The 20567-nt window shown below is 39.1% G+C and overlaps 1 protein-coding gene across 2 annotated transcripts in view; it reads right to left on the minus strand.

Moving 5' to 3' along the window:
- Positions 1–17768: 17768 nt before the first annotated feature.
- The window catches only part of brinp3a.1 (bone morphogenetic protein/retinoic acid inducible neural-specific 3a, tandem duplicate 1), a 52874-nt gene continuing 50075 nt past the window's right edge, over positions 17769–20567 (minus strand). For both annotated transcript variants that reach the window (XM_039811859.1, XM_039811858.1), the window contains exon 8: positions 17769–19373. In XM_039811859.1, the coding sequence (XP_039667793.1) occupies positions 18257–19373 (1117 nt within the window). In that variant the 3' untranslated portion in view covers positions 17769–18256. The remainder of the gene's footprint in view (positions 19374–20567) is intronic.

Raw genomic sequence — 20567 nt, forward strand, 5'->3', positions numbered from 1 at the left:
GTTTTCCTATATTTTCATCTTCAACCCTCCACCAACTTTCCACTCCGCTACTCACTCCTTCTCCTCCTCTCACGCCGCATTCACTCCGTTCATTTGTTTTTCTCTCTATCATTTCTTCCTTCTCCTGTTCCCCCCCCCCCCTCCTCCCTGCTCCTTTTCTAACCCATCCACTATTTTCTCCTGTCCTCTACGCCTTGCTAAACAAAGCCCCACATTATCCCCCTCCTGCTTCTATCAGGGGTAGCTAGCCTGTCAGCCCCAAGCCTTAGTTAATCACTCAGGCAGTCGGGCAGCTCGCTGCTAGCTCCCTGGACACTAATAGCAAGACAAGCAGAGAGCGAGAGCGGGGGGGGGGGGACTCATTAGGAATACAGGTATTTAAGGAAATGGTCCATTTCAAATCAAAAGATAATTTGTCTCCTGCTCAAGTAAAGGTTTTTTGTGAAACAGACTGGAGTTATAATAGGTCAGCTACAGATGTGAAGTGGTCGGGTTGTGCTGCTGGCTATGCCGGGCCGTTGACATTATCAATTTGAGGCTTGATAAATACTTCCTGTGTTTGGACGGCATATTTTATTCCCAGAAGAGAGGTTGGGTTTGCTTCCCGAAGGCGTTTTTTTTTTATGCTGACTCCATGTTGCTGCGTTGCCGATGGGGCAAGACCCGATAAAGTTGAAAAATGACCTCCATTTGCACAGTGACATTACTTGCTGTCAGGCCTCTGAGGTGATCAATGCCTTTCAACAAATACCTCATTGCCCATTTAGTGTTTGCATGGTCATATCAATACTAGTGTGAATAAAAAGTTCATAGCTAACAGTCAAATGAAACTAAGGTGAAAGGCAATACTTTTTATTTAATAAGACGTAGTCCACACAACAACTTCTTGTCTTACTTTTTACAGATCTATTCTTTATGTTCAATTGATGAACTCCTAAACTGGGTTATATTGAAAGGTGTTAAGTAGACCACCTTTGAAAGAAGAAATATCACAAAATAACACTTCCTATTGCAAATCAAAAGTTGCAGAGCGACATTAGCCCTACATTGAGAAAACGCAGCCCCCTCATTTATTTGAATGAACCAGTCCATCGAGCCAGTAGTGGTGCCAAAGCAGAGGCCACCGGCAAAAAGTTGCTCAACTTTTGTCAGACTGCAACATGCAACACTGCTCATGCTGGCTAGTAATATCCAAGGTTAGCACATTTTACTGTTGTGTAACTGATGTTACTGGGTCAATTTGATGACTCAGTGGCGTACACATTTCTCCAATTAAGGTACTCTTGTACTACATATCTAGCATGTCACAGATAAACATTTTAAAGATGAAGTGAAGAAGAGAAAGTAAACACTCTACCACACCAGGTGACATTTGTGTAGTGGCCACAATCAGAAAAATACAAAGAATCATAAACAATCTGAAATGACTTTGTCTGTAGTAAGTAAGCAAGTATTTAACTAGCATCTTTCTAGATCTAGATGTCACAAAAAAAGAGCCACATATCCAATTAGGTCCAATGAAAAAGAAAAAAAGAGACCCATATCAACTATATTTTTGTATGCAATTCATGTGTGGAGAGTCAGCCAGTGAAGGATTCTCATGTTCATGCTCTATGGGCCCAAAAGCATTGATGCCTAAAACACATTTTCAGTGAGCAATTTGGTCCCCATATTTAAAGCAGCTGACTCAAAATAAACTTGGGAAACAAAGACAATGTGGCATTATTCTATCATTTGATGATGGTATGCTGCACAGGTGTTCCTGTTATTGCGTCCACCCCATGTGTTCCAAAAATGTGTCCAGTATCAATTAACAGAATAAGTAAGACTTGCTGTACAAAAAAAAAAACATCCAGCAGTACAGTGGGTACAGAGGAGGTGAACCTGTCACCATGTTGACATCCCTGCTATTAGAGGAATATTCTCAGGTGCAGTGGCTGGCAGTCTCCAGTGTTTACCGAGCAGCATCATTAGCCTGGCTTCTCACAGCCTTAAAATGTCATATATCCACAGTAATGAACGGTGAGAGCGCGCACTATTCCCACACTTCCCCGCTGCAGCACCACATTAATCCAAATGCTCAAACTCTGCAACTCGAGTCCCTCCACTCATTAACAGTGGCAGATATCAAGATAGGAATTATGAGAAAGTGCCCGCAAGTCAGGACATATATTAAAGAAATAGAAAGGGCAAGAGAGAGAGTGAGAAGATATCTTGTCATAAATGGGAAAATACCCTGGAGAAATGGCCCCGGCTTGGATGACAAACAGCATGCATTCATATTGTTTGGAGACTGTGACAGCTTCTTCTTGTAGTGCCAGAAACATAATCATAAGAATGTACAACTCGTGTAGTCAAACAAAATGTATAATAAAGACTGCTTTCATACAGAGCAAGTGTTTTTTCAGAATGTTCTTAACATTCAGCTGAGTTTCATACAGTTGTTTTACAGAAAAATACATAAAAATAAAACATGTATACAACTGCATTTCCCTGTCCTGGCAGTCCAGTAGTACTGAATTTAGATAGAGTTCTTCTTGCACTTCCTCTGCTAGCAATTGATTTATTTATATATTTCTGGCCCCAAAGCTAAAGGGCTTAATGCATACAAGTAGTGGAATATTGTTTTTATACAGTATAACAATGTGAAATGGAATTTTTTTTAAATTTGGCCTATTCCAAATAGTGACAAATTAGTAGGGAAAGCTGTGGGATATTATGGTACTCCAAGCAATTATCATTATTATTACATTAGACGTTAGACATCAGTGTTGTAGTAGTATCTACCGGACCAAATTGCAATGCAGATTTCGGTGCCTCATTTCAGTGCCACTTAAATGCCTTCTGCACTGCTCTCTGATGCTCTGAAACAGACGTTAGAAGCAGCAGGAGCATCGCTGCACGTGACGCTAGTTAACACTACACTTGACAGCAGGTAACGTTAGCTAACCGTTAACTAGCAGCTGAATTAAACACGGTTAAAATGCTGACAGCTAAACAGTGTAAAGGGTGTTACAGCAGTGTGTAGCTGCCATTCTCGAAAAAACAACAGACGGTGCGTTCACTTGAAACTAGTAAGCCTTGTGGTGCATTCAAAGTTATTGTAAAATACCCTATTCCCTATTACCCTATTTTTTTAAGTATCGGAGCAGGCACCATTTAGGCATCGGCACCGTTTTAAAAGTATTGTTTTAGCACCGGTATCGGAAAAAATCAAAATGATACCCAACCCTAAGTCAAGACCACCTAAACTGAGACCAAGTCATCACCAAGACTTTGAGGGGTTGAGACTGAGTCAATACCAAGTTAGGGGGGCGGGGGAGAGGGGGTTAACAGTAACACATTTCAAATTAGAAATGAGTCAAGTTATTGGTTGCATTTTAAGCAGGAAGTTTTACGTCCAATCATAGTAATGACATTAACACATACAATTAGACAATGCAGAGGCAATTTAGTGATATCCCTGCAGATGGGGTCTTGACAGGTCTTGAAATAAAATCCCGAGTCCTCTTAATCCGAGACTGAGTGAAAATGCGATTCCGAGACCTTCAAAACGTTTTCTTGAGACCAAGACCGATCTTGAGTACAACACTGTTAGACTTTTTTTTTTTTTAGGATATGTCACTAACATGTTGACATCCAGTTGGCAGAAAGTGGGAATGTCAAATGGGCCGGATTCTATCTTCTAGAATTCACAGAAATGTGATTATTTTGATCACGATAAGTCCTGATCACTGATGGCAGTTTGAGTTGAATTAAAACCAACTGACGGTTCCAGTTAATTCTCTATACTGGAGACACAGGACATTTTGGGGAAATAAATTATTTGTAAGTTAATAAAAAAAAGTATAGCTTGCACTACAAAGATTGTTTGCACTTGTTTTCTTCCTGAGTTTAAATGTGCTTTATTAACAATAATCACACAGAATCACTGGCCAGCCAGTTCAACTACAATTCTATGTGAAGGCATTTAGCAACTTTACAACATGAATAATCATCTTTGAACTTCTAAGTATCACAGGCTGCACAGACCGATTCTTATTACACATCCATCCATCAAGGGATGAGTTAATATCAATATGAAAACTTGCCAGAGCATTACTGTGCATATATTGACTAAATATTGTTTTCCATTCTAGAGCATCACAACATATTGCAACTCATTACACTTCTCCACTGTCAAGATAATATCTCATGCTGATGATCTTTTCAGAAGCCAAGTGAGTCCATCTGTGACTTGAAGATTTATGACCACAAGTCCACCTTGTGCGAGACATTTAAACTGACTATATCACCTTTTAGATGACTTTCAAATCTTAGTCTGACCAAGCAGCATTTTATATGATGTTCTTCTTCCTTCTGGCAAAGGTAACTCTGCCAGTCTCAAAATCTCTGTTCTTTGTGAAGGCCTGATTAGAGCACTAACAGGCTTAGAGACAAGATTTTATTTAAATACAAAATCGGTAGGATTTATGAAAGTAAAATCTGAAAAAAGTAAAATCTTAATCTCCTAAACAAAAATAAAAGTCAATACTATTATGTATGCTTTATTGACCAAGACCAGTGGTCCTCCATTACTTGGATATCATCTTAAAGGCCTTGTATCCTGGGGACTTCTACATCTGTCACATCACGTACAAAGAACTGAGAAGACTGGAGTGTGTACAAACAAAGTATGCTTGGGTTTCTGTTCATGCAGTCAAACTGATTGTGAATGACAGCATCTACTTATGCAGACCATATTTTACATCCAATCTAGACTCTAATCAGTTTATCTCCTTACACTGACAACTCGTTCCTCTTATCTCCTCGACACTCAATCTCTTGTGTCTCATGTGGCTTGAGCAAAAACACTTGCACTAATTTACATCCAGGACAGCGCTTATCAATTTGCTTGTTTTGATCACTGTGCTGGATTATTATTTGCAGAGAAAATGCATCCCTGAAAGTGGCTTCCAGTAAAAGTGAAACATAAGAGTCTTTTGGCTTTAGAGACATTTCAGAATTGCTGAAATACCCTAATATTAAAGTGATGGTTCGGAGTAATTCACCCTAGGGTCCTTTGCACCATGACCTCGAGCCAAACACCCCCCCAGAAGCTTTTTTCACCTGGGTCTAACATTGGGAGAGTTAGCGTAGAGTATCGTTATCAGCTGAATAGCTTAGCGCAGGGGCTAACGGACCCACGTTTGTATCTCGTAAGTTACCCCACTAATAATGCCCGAAATGATACCAAACGTCTACAAGTAGTACAAATAGGTTATGCTCTCATAAAACGATGGATTGGAAAGTTTGTAAGTACACCAGAAGTTTATGTAAATAACACTTGCCTGCTGGCTTTTGCTCTCTGCTGTTGTTGTTGCTGCTGCTGAAAGATGAGTGCTTAGGGTTATCTACAAATTACAACACCGAAAAGAGATGCAACAAAAATATTTATTAATTTAATTTTTTAAGTAAGTGCTGTAGTATAACTAGCAGGAGACAAGTAATAATTGAGGTAAGTTTGGAGACATTACGTTATTTAATCATTGAATTAATAAATATTTTTGTTGTAACTCTTTTCGGTGTAGTAATTTGTAGACGGCCCTAAGCACTCGTCTAACTGCAGGTAGCAGCAGCAACAGAGAGCTGAAAAGAGCAGGCAAGTGTTCATAAACTTCTGGTGTACTTACAAACTTTCCAATCCATCGTTTTATGAGAGCATAACCTATTTGTACTACTTGTAGACGCGTGGTTATCATTTCGGGCATTAATAGTGGGGTATTACATAAGATACAAACGTGCGGTCCGTTAGCCCCTGTGCTAAGCTATTCAGCTGATAACGCTACTCTAGCTAATCTCCTGGGGGGGGGGGGGAGTGGGTTTTTTTTTTTTTTGGTGGTGTGTTTTTGGGGGGCCGGTTTGGGTTTTTTCCCCCCCCTTTTTTCTTTTTTTTTTTTTTGGGTTGGCTTTTTTTGTTTTTGTAGGTGAAGTGCACTTGTTGTGTAATTTTACCTGGAGCAATAAACTGATTTTTTGAAAGTCACAGTGCGTGTGCTCTCTCTTACTCTGAGATTTCTCCTTCCCACAGGCAGATGCCCCATAATGCAATTGCAAGTCAGGCAGCATTCGCCACATTACTCACTCCATTAGCTGCAGTCAGACTGAACACATGGAAGTTCCAAAATGTTATTGACAAAAATGCAAGTGGTTATTAACAATAAATGATGGAGATGGTGAAGGAGAGAGTGTGTAGGCAGGGAGGAAGCAGGAAGTACCGCTTTCAGGAGAGGAGTAAGTACTGATTAGGGCTAGCTGGGAGTAGAAATTGCTTCCGTATTTTCATATTTCCATGTAACTTATTTTAGATGCCAGAACATCAGGCTGATTTTGCATTGTTATACTATACTTAACAATATACTATCAGTATATATCTGGCATTTTTTTACTTACATCTGTTTACTTAAGGTAGAGCCTGAAACATCCATGTGTAAATGTGGACTGTTGCTATTAATAATTAAATAATTGCAAGAAGCATTTAGCATTACTGATTTAGCGTTAGAAGACAAATTATTATGATATTGACACAGTCCATCACAGGCTAGTTCATTCCTTGGATTTTATGTTGGGTAATTCTCCTTCTAATCATCCTCTAATCTTCCATCCAAGAAAAAGCTGAATTCAATGCTATTACGCTAGTGAGTTGTTAGAAACTGACATATCCTGAAGACTAAAACCTCAGAACACAATGCTTTCACCACAGCCTAAAACATTTGAACTTTTTCTCATTAAATGCCACCACAGCTCCGTTAGCCTCTCGGAGTTGAGCTGTAGTGGGGCATCAGCTTTGATTGCTCCCTGGCCTGGAGTGGAGCTGCAGACCCACACATGGCGGCAGTGGGCAGGTGTAGGAAAAGGCCCTGTTAATTGGCTGGGTAGTGTGGCCGGGCCTCCGGTGGGGCTGGGCTGCGACTCCTGACGAAGACACACAAAATGAGCTACTGCATCAAAAATTGAGGTTGGCAACTTCCATGCACGTCTGGGCGATTTTTCAAATGAGCATTTCTCGGCCCCAGAGGAAACCATGGCGCTCCTGCTATCATAAGCAATTGGAATAGAAATGGACACAAAATACATTTTTGCTGGCATGCATAAGTAGGTTGGGCAAGAGGGCAAGCTGTGATGTTCAAAGAGTAGCTGATAAGAGAGCAGGATCAAAAAGAGACGTGTTTTATTTTCTAAAGAAATGAGGTTAACATATTTTTGTTACTGTAGTATTTCTTTTCAGCCTCACATATCCTTTTCCTGTCCTTAAAAGAATGAAAAGAGATCACAGAAATGGGCTCCGAGTCCTAATAAGAACTGTAAGAGCTGCGTGACGCCTCCTGTTCCCTTGTAAAGCCTAGAGCAAAAATAGCTCAATTTTCACATCAGAGCTTCTAAACCTCTTTTAAAAGTTTGATAAATGTTACTCTAGACAAGTGTGCTATCAGCTTTCTTCAATCCAAAGCAGCTATATTACCTAAAGGGTCTGCATTGTTTTTCAGTTGAATATGTAGCCTAATATTTAACGATGCCACAAAATGGCAGTTTATTCTTTAACTTGCCTAATATGACACATTTCAGAGACAGAAAATGTGAAAATAATTTCAGGTGGGATTTGGGATTTGAATTGTTCAGACATTTGATTTGATTGCTCAAACGTGGGTGTGATAGTGAGCATGTAGTCTCTGGAGAACTACACTTCGCCCACACCTGGCTCACCGGCACCATGGGAAAGGGGGTGGGAAAAGACTGAAACAGAATTACAATCACTTAGCACTTGGAAATAAAAAAGAAGAACTAACAAACAGCTTTCAAAACTATGAGCTAAAAGAGGCTAAAACGCTCTGTAGAGTTAATTACCAACTCAATGTGGGTCCATTACTGCAGCTTTAGGCAACCAACAGAACAGGATACACACAGCCTCAAAGCCGTTTCCAAAGTCCACATGGTTTATAATTCTTTCTACGGCATTATCCAAATATTTGAGTCACTTCGGGGCTATTCTGAAATCTGATGATTTGAGGAAAAAATGCTTGCCTTAAATCCACTTTGTACGTCACGCTTGAACAGAACGTGGCAGTTGATTGAGGGACATTTGCATTCGGCCGACCAAATCACTATTTTTATAGACCCCTTTCGCAATTACATATTCTCTGTGTTAATGTTACTTTCAGATGGAATTAGTTCTTTATGTGCTCCGATGCTTGTAGTCCATTAATTTAGTTTTATTGCCGCTAAATTAGATTCACTTACCCCCGCTGGCAAGGAAGCATAATGTGCATAAAAATAACTTATACCTCTAAACATTTGTTCTCTAAATATTCAGCTCAAGTACACTGTAGGTAGGCCACACGAATGTCAATAACCTTCAATACTCTTAGGTTTTCAGACGTTTATTGTGATATGGACTGAATAACTCTCACAGGCTGTCTCTGCCGGCCCGAGGACACCGCGTCTCACCGCCTACTTCAAGTTTCCGAGGGAATGTTTTCTCTGAGGATCTGGCATTGAGATGATGATGATATTGTCACCTTCACCCACCACATTCTGTGCAGACGGCACATTTCACTTTCATCCTTTAACATTATGTTTTAGTGCCACTATTAAGGCATTATGAGTTTGCATTGTGTTGGAGAAAGGGCTGTGACTCTCTGGGTCACTTTGGGAATTGTGTCTGATTGCAGCTTGTGTGGTGAACTATGAAGTACATTTTCAAAGAGCCTTACAGATTGCTCTGTGGGGAACTGCAGCTAGTACTAGGCTGAGGAGAAACAACACAATGCTGAACAATAAAAGCAAAGCAGCGCATGCTGATTGCGGAAATATTTTGACACGAATCACAGAACATGTGTCTCTTGAGGAGGTAAATGCTGCTACTTGAGAGTTGTAAGCCCATCATTGAAAGAAGAAATAGACCCAATGTATTGTAATGACATGTAGACAAACCTTTTCTTGCATGACAAAGTAGCTATAAAATAAACATTACAAAAGGAAAAGATGGTTATATTGTCTAAGTTGTTGCTACAAATAACTAATGATAACAATCACATTCAGAGTAAATTCTACTCTGAGGCCAAATGAGATTGTTTTTTATCACTGTTCATGTCAACTTTCACAACATGGATATCACACTTTGGAATTAAAGTTGTTCACATTCAGCATTAGAACTTTATCACATTTCTGTTTGTTTTAAACAAAGCTGTATACATGTATACATGTAGTGTTTGCTCAGTGTTACTGCATCATTTACTGTCTGTGCTGAGGTTAATGTTTTCCTTTGAGTGTGATATGTGTGTCTGTGTACTCTGCTACATTAGAGCCTGAAACCTAATATTCAGCAGTACTTTGACCCAACAGCTGTCAGGTGGGTGAGAAGAGTACTGTACCTCCAAGTATGAAAAATGGTGGATTGATTTGTTGTGAGAAAAAAAAATCTAACACATGGACAATTCATGTGACATAGTTAGATATTCCTTAGATGCATGACCTACCAATACCTACACTCTTCCATGAGTGGGGTCAAAAATGACCCCAATTAGAATGAATGCGTTTTATGCGGTAAACTTAAGAAATTTCTTTCTTAAGTCAAAAAACTACTTAACAATACAATATCACACACACACACACACACACACACACCTCATGATTGTGCTCAAGATACTTACATAGTGTGCATGTCTAAGGGCAACACGTTCTCACAGCAGTTTGTGAAATGGTCACGTTATTTTTAATTGTATAATAAGATATTGATTTGTGTACACGTACACGATTATCTCGTTTATTTTGTGTTGCTGAGAATGTCATTTATTCGTGTGGTCAGCACATAATGAGAAGCATCTATACGGAGGTTGGGTTTCGGAAAAGAAGCACAGGGAAAGGACACGCCACACGGCAGGACCCGATCCCAGGTCTCTGGGATGCCGACGCACCACAACAATGGGACGCTGATGCGCCACAACGGTACGGTTGGGGTTAGGAAAAGAAGCACGGTGAAAAGACACGCCACATGCCGGGACGCGATCCCAGGTCTCTGGGATGCCGATGCGCCACAACAACGGGACGGTTGGGGTTTACATCGGGATGCGAACTCCAGTCTCTGGGGTGAAAGTCCTGTGTTGTTTGACCCATCCACTACCCCAAACAACCTCCTTACGCGGATTTTCGGCTTTTCATACTACTCGCTACTGTAGTCGTGCTGTGATCACGAAATATGCTTCCCATTGAAATTCATTAGTTTAAAAATCGTCCTCACCAACACAAAAAAAATTAGAAAAACGTGTCCTTGTACATGAATCCAGAGATTAAATAACGTGACCATTTCACAAACTACTGAGAAGTGCTGTCAATGCTAGCAGGTTTAGAGCCACTACTAAAAATAATACATCATATTGAAATAATTTTTGCTCTACTGAAAGCACATGAAATCTTGCAAAACGCGCTTGTCTTTATAACTTTCAGACTATAAAGAAAAAATTCCATAGACTAAACATTTAATTGATTAAAAATAACCGTAAGTTGCATAATATTTACAGTTTATGGTTGCACCCCAGCTACTGACAGGAAATGTAAACACACCAATATTTAGTTTCATCAAGGCTGAATGTCATCGTGACACATTGTAATTGACTGACACAATGTTGAGCACTGAAATTAATTTTCAACTGGAAATGTCAAAGTGCCAACAGACCTTTCTGACATGTTGGTGGTTACCAGTTAGAAATTATCTAACTAACTGCATCACTGCCTCTTGAAAAAACTACTTACTACTTAACAATACTTCCAACTTAAACTTCAATGTATTTGTATAACTTAACTCATGGTAAGGGAATTAAGGTAAAGTAAAGTAAACATGAAGGGATTTTGGTAAGCACTGTTTCGAATAAGAATACATTAATGCACTGTTAGTAGCTGTGATCAGATCAGTGATTGGTAGAGAGTATTAAAAATAATGCTAACATTTAGTAAAAATAACCTTCAGGGTGGTGAGACTGCTGGAATTAGATGTGTGGATCAACAGTAAATGTATACCTGACAGTCACAGTTGATAAAAATCAAAGGCCCCTAGGGTTAACCTTTGAAATTCCATAGAAAAAGCTTGGGGCCATTTCATAGTGGGGGGGGGGGTCTGGGTGTTTCCCACAAGGAGTTTTGAGCATCAACAACTTCATTTCCTGTATTCTGATACACTTTTATGCACCAGGTTACAGTGGAAATACCTTTATTAGCCTATGTGAAGAAAAGAACCACAGATGACAATTCAAAATATATCAAAAATGGAATATAAATAATAGAAAGTATGTTGTTGTGGGTCATTGAGCATTTGTAAGTGGGTATATGGAAATCCTGGAGCTTTCTTAGTGGGTATACTACGTATACCTGCGTATCACATAGATTACACCACTGGTCCTGACCAAGAAAACAAGCACTTAGGTTGATTGTACAAGCAGCTCATAACGACCCATATTTACATTTTGCAGCGACCTATCATTGCCTAAGTAAATATCACAAGAGCGAACAAGGAAGTCGGGTGAGAAAGTTTCCGCGTCATTTTAGCATTTTTATGTGACTCCTTTTAAGCCAATGCCTGATGATTTCCTTACCCTAAATAGTTGATGTGTAAACTCAACTAGCTCCTTTTACAACCTTAACTACTAAACAACGACCGTTACCTTAGATTCAGTCCCATGAAAAAAACAGCCACCCCTGTCACGTGTTACGGTTATATGTTTAAAAATGGCCACCGCGTGGCAGTTAATAGAATGGTCATACTGTATATGTCAAATTTCAGAATCATTGGAAATCAAAGTATTCTGTCATTTAGGTATGAGGATGTGTTGGTATAGAGTGATTTTTTTCTGTGTGTGCCTATAACCAAAATCATCTCAGTGTGTTTAGGTGGACTGTTGCTATTAATTCACTGAAAGAAACATGATAGTTTATTATAACCATGTTAGCTTGCAGACTTCTTCTTTCCTGTCTTTGCTGATGCAATGCTTCATTTCTCAGCAAATGAAAGACACCTGTAGATTAGTAGAATAGTATGAAACCACTGGCAGGGCAGTGAAACCAAATCCTGTAAATGTCTTGGTTTTTACTTTGGGAGGAGATGCATGTAAACATAGTGAAATGGCATGCATATTTAAACAGTATGATATTTGATAGTTTTCACCAAAATAATATGGCATTCAGCTCATCATTGAGGATTTTTAGTAGCTTTCAGTGCTCTTTAACTAATGAGTTGATTGAAACTGACAAATTCCGAAGACCAAAAACTTGAAACAAGATGCATAATTTACCTCAGCCTAAAACACTTGAAGAACGTTTCCCACTTACTGCCCCCAAAGCTTTAATAGCCTCTCAATGTTGAGCTGTAGAGTATCAGCTTTGATTGCTAGTCTGAAGTGGAGCTGCACATGGGTATTCCCAGCCTGTTCTCATGAACCATTCGTTCAAAAAGAAACGAAAAGTGAAGCACTGGAATTCGTAAGCATTCCACGTTTTTTTTCATTTTAATTTTTTTTATTCACTACGTTGAAGGCCGCTGTAAAGGAACATGTAAGGAGGAGGTCAGGGTGGATGGGTGGGCGTTAACATACAGGACAGAAGAGTTTGCTTCCCGGGGGAAACTAAAGCCTTTCACCCAGGAAATGCATGTTTTAATCCAAACCACAATCTTTATCCTAATCTTTACTAGTCACTAACTTTTGTCACGGCAAAACGCTCATGTTTTGTGGACTAAATTTAACCATAATGCCTGCCGAAACAACGGGCAGCTCGCGGTGCTCCATACCCGGCTCAAAGTCACCTATTTTCGGGTAACTGAACCACCATCTACCGCTGATACAACGAAGGTCTGTAGCCCAGGTCACGAAGCTCTGTAGCGGCTTAAACAACTAGCAACTGCCGCTCGCTGTCATGGAACTCGTAGCCAGCCGGCGTCACGTGACCAGCCGGCGGTCTCCTAATTTCATAGAATATCATACGTTTTGGTGTGCATACATTTTCGTAAGTGTTGTGCCTGAACACGTTCATTGAACGATAGTTCATGAACTCGTTCATATTTTGGGCGAACGTGAACTGAACGTACTGTATTACTGCCTGATGAACGTTACTGTGAACCCGTTCATTCTGGTGTCTGTGAACGGCACGCTCTCTCAGTTTAACTACGTTCAACAGGGTGCCAGATTTCTATAGAGCCTTCCAGGCCAAAACCCGGCTAAAACACACCGTAACCAGGCCTTCATATGTAGCGGAAAAAACACCCAATCTGGCAACACCAGCCACCAGTGTCGCACCGCCGCATGAGTCATCAAAACAAAAAGCAGCATGGAGGCGACAGCAGCAAGGAGGCTTCGTATGATCATTTAAACGAGTTTTATGACAAGGTCGGTGAGCATGGGAAAAATCGTACATTTCTGTGCAAACTTTGCCCGCCGGCTTTCACAAAGAAAATCCGCACTTCAGTCACATCCACAGCAAACCTGAAACGGCACGTTGAACTGATTGGATATGAAGATGAAATCTGACGCATAGTTTCAGTGTTAAAACTATAATTGCAGTCTGTGGTTCTATATGAGCTGTGGCAATAATTTTGAAAAATAATAGCTCGCAGCAACATATGGAAAAAAAGAACTATGAACTAGTTCATTTTTGGAACTGTGAACTTAGTTCAAAATTTTGAAGTATGAACTATGAACTGAACTATAGTTCATTTTAAAATTTGTGAACTGAACTTTGAACTAGTTCATGTAGAAAGTGAACTGTCCCAACACTGATGATACTGACCCGTTCATGAGAATGCGTTGGTATTGCACGTGATCTTGGAATTAGTTTTGCTCTAAGGTTTTATTTGGAATTACATAATGTTTCTTCTTTTGAATTGATATTATGTGTTTATGTATTTGAACTAAATTAATGTATGTTATGGGTGATAATAGTGACAATAATAATACATTTGAAAAGGGACAATGCACATTAATCAACACTCAAACTAAAAATGTAGTCTTGTCATTGGCATGTCCCTTTGTCTGATGTTGTCTCCCACAGTACATACCTATACAACCCTGGCTGCCTCCATTCTGCTTGATTCCTCTGAAGAAGTAAGATACTTTGCAAAACGTCAGGGATTTCTCTGCTCAATTGCATACAACCTTGTCTCTTTTAAAGAATTGTGTTTAATTTTATGGGTCACTTTTGTTGCAATCAACATCAACATAAAGTGTGGTTTATTAGAAGAAGCATTAACATTGTAACATTTCTTTATGAGCATGTTTGTGTGTGTCAGGGTTATATCTTTGAGAAAATAAGACTTGAATTACAAAAACCAAAATAAAGGTTCTTTCAACCTTTAACCCTGAATAATAAAACCTAGAATGTTTAATAAACACAATCTATTCACACTTTGAAGCTGCTTTATTCCAGATTTGCTTTGAATAAAATTTCTGTTAATTTCATTAACAAACAATTCTGATTTCTGTTTTTTTTTTATCTCAAGGCCAATATCTGAGTCCCTTAAGCATTGACAGAAACATCGCATTATTCAGCCATGTCCCAAATAATCACAGAGCTGCCATCAATGACCTCCTGTCTCAGCGTCTGATGATGGATATAAGAAGTCCTAATCACCAAAGCAGCAAAAATTCTAAGAAAATCTTATCTTTTAAATTTAGTACAAAGCACATTTGCCTAATTTTAATAAATGACTCCAGAGACTCTAGTTACCACTTGCACTTGAGTTTAATGTATTTAATGCCATGGCAGAAATACCTAAAGGTCCCATTTTTAACATTTGTTGTCTACACTGGTCTTGGACTTTGATTTCTTTATTTTTCTTCTTTGTTTCAACTGATGGATTATGATGGCTCCCTGAGTATGACAAAAATAAACAATTCAAGTCTTCCTCATTGTTCCCACTTGGACCTGTGATTTAATGAAAATAACAATGCTTTGGTGTGAATCCATATCAAGGCGTTGGCTTGCTCTGAGTCACATGGATTCTAGAGCAACGCATCCCACACGGACCGCTTTTTAGATTGTTTTAATGCATGGGTAATTTCAAACCAAATCACAATGCAGAGAAATATGACAAAAGCAAAACACACTCTGGTGCATGATAAGGCTAACGCTGTGTTTCAATAAATGTTGGAAGGGGGAAGATCTGTGCTAGTAAGGTGTTATTACAGTATTTATATGCTACAGGGGTTTTGTTCAGATGTGAGAAAAGAAATTAATGAAACATTGATGCTTGTGAGACTTGATTTAACCAGCAAAAACATGTATGTTTGTCCACACAACTGCTAATGTTACAGTATGTCGGTACTAGCCGAATAGCACTGTGTTTTCCAAAATGCAACTTTCACTCATCACTCTATCAATCCATTCTTCATTCTCTCTCGTTCAGGGGCGCTGGGTGCTGCTGCATATCTCAGCACACACTGGGTCGCATCATTAAGCTATAATGTACCTATTATTGCAGATGAATATGTTCAGTAATTTATCACGCAGATTTTGGTTAGATTGTACAGGAAATACTAAAAAAACATTAAGATAACAAATTGACAAATAGTTTTTTATGCTGATGTAATGGCAGTCAAAACAATAGCAGTTAAGAAATCTGTCAAAATTCTACTTTCAATTTCCAACTTATCTTTCTTTTTTATTCCACTATGCTAGCAGGAAGGAGTGTTTTGCATTTTTTTTTTACATCTCTTGCAGAAAGTATCATTGCCTTTTGAACATATGATGGGGAATACTCTGGGCAATTTGAGTCTCTGAACCTGCATTTCCACACTGACTGCTTTCATGGTTAAAGATCAGAAGGGAGTAAGGGAATGGCTGCGCGTGGAGCAGTCGGCAGCACAAAGCACTAGGGGGGACATGGAGTGTGATGCTTATATTTCACGGCTTGGAGTAAGACATAAACCCCCAGAAATTACAACAGACTACAAACCAGTGAAAGAATCACCGGAGATAACGGGCTTTGTTGCTGTGTCTTCCCCACTGCCTCCAGCAGCCATCCATCAGCATAAATCCGAAAGCGATCTAAAGCACAGAAATTATCCTCCTGTTACTACAGAGCATGGTATGCAATGCTGCATATCTTAAAAACATCAGCTAAAAGGTGATTAGTTGTAGCTTTAATCTCAAACATGCGTGTATGAAATGCTCTGTCAAGTGCTTTTATATCACAAGACAAAACACTTTTGTCCTTTAGAGGTCTCATATGTTGAACTGATGTCCAGAGGAATACATTTGTGTATAATCTTACTTTGTATGTTGCAAGTATGTTTCAAAATCGTTAGAGTTCAAAATGAGAAATATGCTTTTTCATAGCAGTCATTTTGACTTGTCATAGTACAAAAAGCACAAGTGTTACTAATAACATTAAAGATGGCTGTGTTTTTTCAGGTGTGCCAATAAGCCATAATTTTCACAAAAGGCCTATTTTCATCATTATGTAATAGTTGAATGCCATGTTTTCTGGTTTCATTGTTTTAAGAGTCAGAAACTTTTATGTGTGTTTAAATCTTGTTTGCATATGCACATCCAAGGTATTTATTTCTTCATTTTGAAAACTAAATTGTTATAATCACACCAACACTTATTAATGGTCTATATGTTCTCATCTAAAATCATCATTATTAACGATTACACTTTACTTGAAGGTATCTACATAAAAGTGACATGACACTGTCATGAATGTGTCATAAACATTATAAACAAGTCATAAACGTTTATGACATAACGTTTCTTTCAGTAAGTGTCATCCAGTTTTTGTCATGACAAGTTATGGTTATGGGTAGAGTTAGAGTTAGAGTTAGAGTTAGAGATAGAGTTAGAGTTAGAGTTAGGGTTAGGGTTCATGTGTCATGACTGTGTCATGTCACTCTTATGTAGATACCTTCAAGTAAATTGTTACCTTATTAACATTTAAAAGCAGTCATTTGTATCTGAAAAATGACTTTATAGGATTTGCCTAAAACATCTAGGTTAGCTTGCAGCTAACAGTGAATTAGCTTGTGCTTGTGCAGGTTTGGCCTTGAGGAGTCGATGCTCTGACAACAGACCCAGATACATTTGAAAACAGCTTAGAATAACTAGAAAATCCAGGCTTGTGTCAAATCCTTGACAATTACAGTAAGTCAAGCTAACTCAGCTGTTCATTGTTAGAAACAGGGCCCATATTCTTCACAGCAGACATTTTACATGCCATAGCAGGAAAAGGTGATATTTATAACCTTAATAAAAGGCTTAATTCAAGTTCCAGTGCCTCTGTATTATGCATGCTGTCACACTGTGACAGCATGCAAATGTAATGGACTCTATATTAATGGCAATAATTACACCAGCTGTGAAACTGTTGTGTGTCATAAGTATCTCTTGCATGAAAAGTACACCATCTATAGACCACACATAAAAATGTTTTTATTTAGTGTATTAACAAATTGTATTATACATTTTATTGACAGTTTTTTTGTTTTTTTTGTTTCACAAACAACAGCATTATAAAAATAAAAGCACATGTAACATATATTGTGATCATGGTGTCATTTTTTTCTCAGCAAATCTGGAGTAATACAGCATCTATTTATTGATTTTGTTTATTTTTGATTTTCTAAAAAGTGTGTAGTACAGTTTAAAAAAGGAGTAAGATTTGTTATTGAAAGTTAAAACAATATGGACTAAAAAAAAAAATAAAAACAAAAAAAAACACCCCTTTTTTTGGAAGTTAAAAAAAAGGGCCTTTTTCAAAACAGGGAAATAAATGTGATGAGAAAAGTACAAACAAAAAAACATGCTGGTGTTGAAATATTTATATCTATGAGATGATTACATTGCTTGGGTAATACTTCATCAGCAAAAGCTTTTGTTTACGTATGTGAGCGATTTCAAATTTGTGCAACCTACAAACGTCAGCACACGTTTCACGGCAACATATCAGTGGTGATAGAGTTTTAAATTTATATTATTAACTGTCAAAGTTATTATTTTCACCAGAAGAGGGAAAAAAAGCTATGAGGCAAGTTTGGTGAAATCCTCCTTAATTCTACAATGTTGTACAAATTTATACGAAAAGCTGACATGAGAATCTCAAATGCACTCTTGAGATCCATGACGACAATGAAAATGTCCCCCAAATGTCCCTCGCTCGGCTCCAGAATTGCTCTTAACTATCCTCGGGCCTGTGTGATAACTGCTCTGCCATCTGTGCACGTGGCCGCCCGCCCACTTATTAGCTACATAATTTGGTTGTTTCGTATTCAATCGAGTTGGGCTGCTTGGCACTGAAAGTCTGCAGCGCTGCCTGGATCCTGGCAACGTCCGTGGTGGACAGTTTGAGCCGGTGCCGCAGCAGACAAGAGAAGAGGTCCAGAGGCTGAGCTCCAGGGGGGGAAAGCCTGTTGACCCGATCCCGGATCTCCAGCAGCTGCAGCAGGGCAGAGTCCTGCGATCCCTGAGTATATGGGTAGTCAAGCTGTAAAATCAAGTCCTGGATCGCATCCGGGTCAAAGTGCATACTATAGCCATACACCTGGATGCTGTTGATCTTCATATAGCCTAGATTTCGCCCAGGTTCCAGGTACTCCAAGGGTTCATAATATGCAGTTCCATTCCCGGTACTTGTGGGCCCTCTGATCCGGCTCCGTAGGTAAAAGTGGACTGTCTCAAAAAATGTTTTCCACTTGTTGCCCAAAGTCAAAGTCCAGTTATAACAGTCATAGGGAAGGTCTAATTTAGTCCTCTCCCAGTCTGGGTAGTTGTTCTGGTCAATGGGCATGATCCAACTCTCCGAGTGACTGCCCCCAAACGGATTGATATACACAGACAGCATGGGGTCCAGAGTGCTGTTCTTGGTAAGGCAGATCTGTAGAGACATCCCCAGGAGCATGTGGACATGGTTTGACTTGTATTTATTACTTTTCAGCGTCAGCAGCATCCTCTTCCTCCATGACGGATCGAACCAGTTATTCAGCCTGACGTCGTTGCTGACAAAGATCCCATGGATGCTGATGCGGTTGTCACGTTTTTGCAAAAGGTAGCGCAGCTCCAGGTCCTGCAGGTCCGTCTCGAAGCCGATGTAGTGATCGGTGGAGTCAGGGACTTCGTTGCGGCACATGCCTTGGCTCAGCATGTAACCCTGGTTACAGGTGGCACAGCGGGAGCGGTTCTCATAGGAGCATGAGGCGCAGGAGGTGCCCTCGCCCATCGTGCAGGGGATCACACCCTGGCAGGGGGGGTGCTCATAGGGGCAGGAGCAGCTTCTGGTCTCCTCCAGATAGGAGCCGATGTGGTTGTTCTCACTGCAGTACATGATAGAGAGGATGTAGTTCAGCCAGTAGCTGTATGGCCTGCAACAGAAAAAGAGCACTATTTGAGATTTACTTTAGAAGATTTACATTTCCAGGATAAAGCCGTTATCAAAAGTTCACAATGGTAAACAACAAGATTGCTATGGACAAAGTGCATCTGGAACTTAGCGCCACCCAAGACGGTTGTGATTAGTTTAAAGAAATGCAAACAACCCAGAGTGTTTTTTTCTCCTATCCCAGAATGTATATGTGGTGTAGCAGACCTTACTCCACAGCGCTGTGGCGATAGGTCTGGCAATGCAAGACTACTATAGATTTGAATACATCTATATAATAAAAAAGTATTTAATAAAAAAGTCCATCTTGCACAGAAACATGTAAATTAAAGAAATGATTGTCATCGGGGGGAATGACCGCATAGAAGCTATTTTGAGTTACGTGATGGTGTGTGAAACATTTCAAGAGAAAATCTTTAAATGGGACTAAATAATAAATACAATAAGTATCGTAGTTTCATTGGGTCTTAAAATATAAAGTTAAAGACCCAATGAAATATGAAATACATTTTCCAAGTTTTCATCCTGTGACCCTGTGTGAATTGTTCAGTTATCTCTATCTATATAAATATAGTATAAATATACATATATATATATATTTTGTTTTATTATCAGGATCCCTATTTTCTCTTTCTGTATAACATGGAACTCTGTATAACATAACGTATAACAAACTGACAAGACAACAACTTTAATCAGATTGTGATTGCTATGTTCTACATTTTGATTGGTGCTGGTATCATCACAGACATATACACAAACAAATCATTTTCTCATTAATAACCACTATTGCTCCAACCCTGGCGGAATATAATGTTTCATATATAATCCAACTTTATGAAGCAAATATTTCTTGGCCTGGGCCTTTATGAACATACGTAGTTTAACATCATAAATGATAACCACGTAGAATATCTGATTTTAAAACATCAGGGTCTGTATTCTTGATACACGATTCAATCTAGAGAAATGATTGAGAGTCAGTGACTAGGACTATAATAGTAACAATTGCCATGTTTAATTTATTCTGAGACACAAACTCTAATGGTAAATCAAAATTCCTGAGATTGTTTATGAAAAATAGAAGCAGATGGATTGCATGACAAGAATATAATGTTCCAAATCAGTCTTTCATTTTCCTTGTTCACATCTGTTACATTTCTGAATCCACTTTTAT

Source organism: Perca fluviatilis, chromosome 9 (assembly GCF_010015445.1).
Source record: "Perca fluviatilis chromosome 9, GENO_Pfluv_1.0, whole genome shotgun sequence".
In the NCBI taxonomy this organism is placed as follows: domain Eukaryota; kingdom Metazoa; phylum Chordata; class Actinopteri; order Perciformes; family Percidae; genus Perca; species Perca fluviatilis.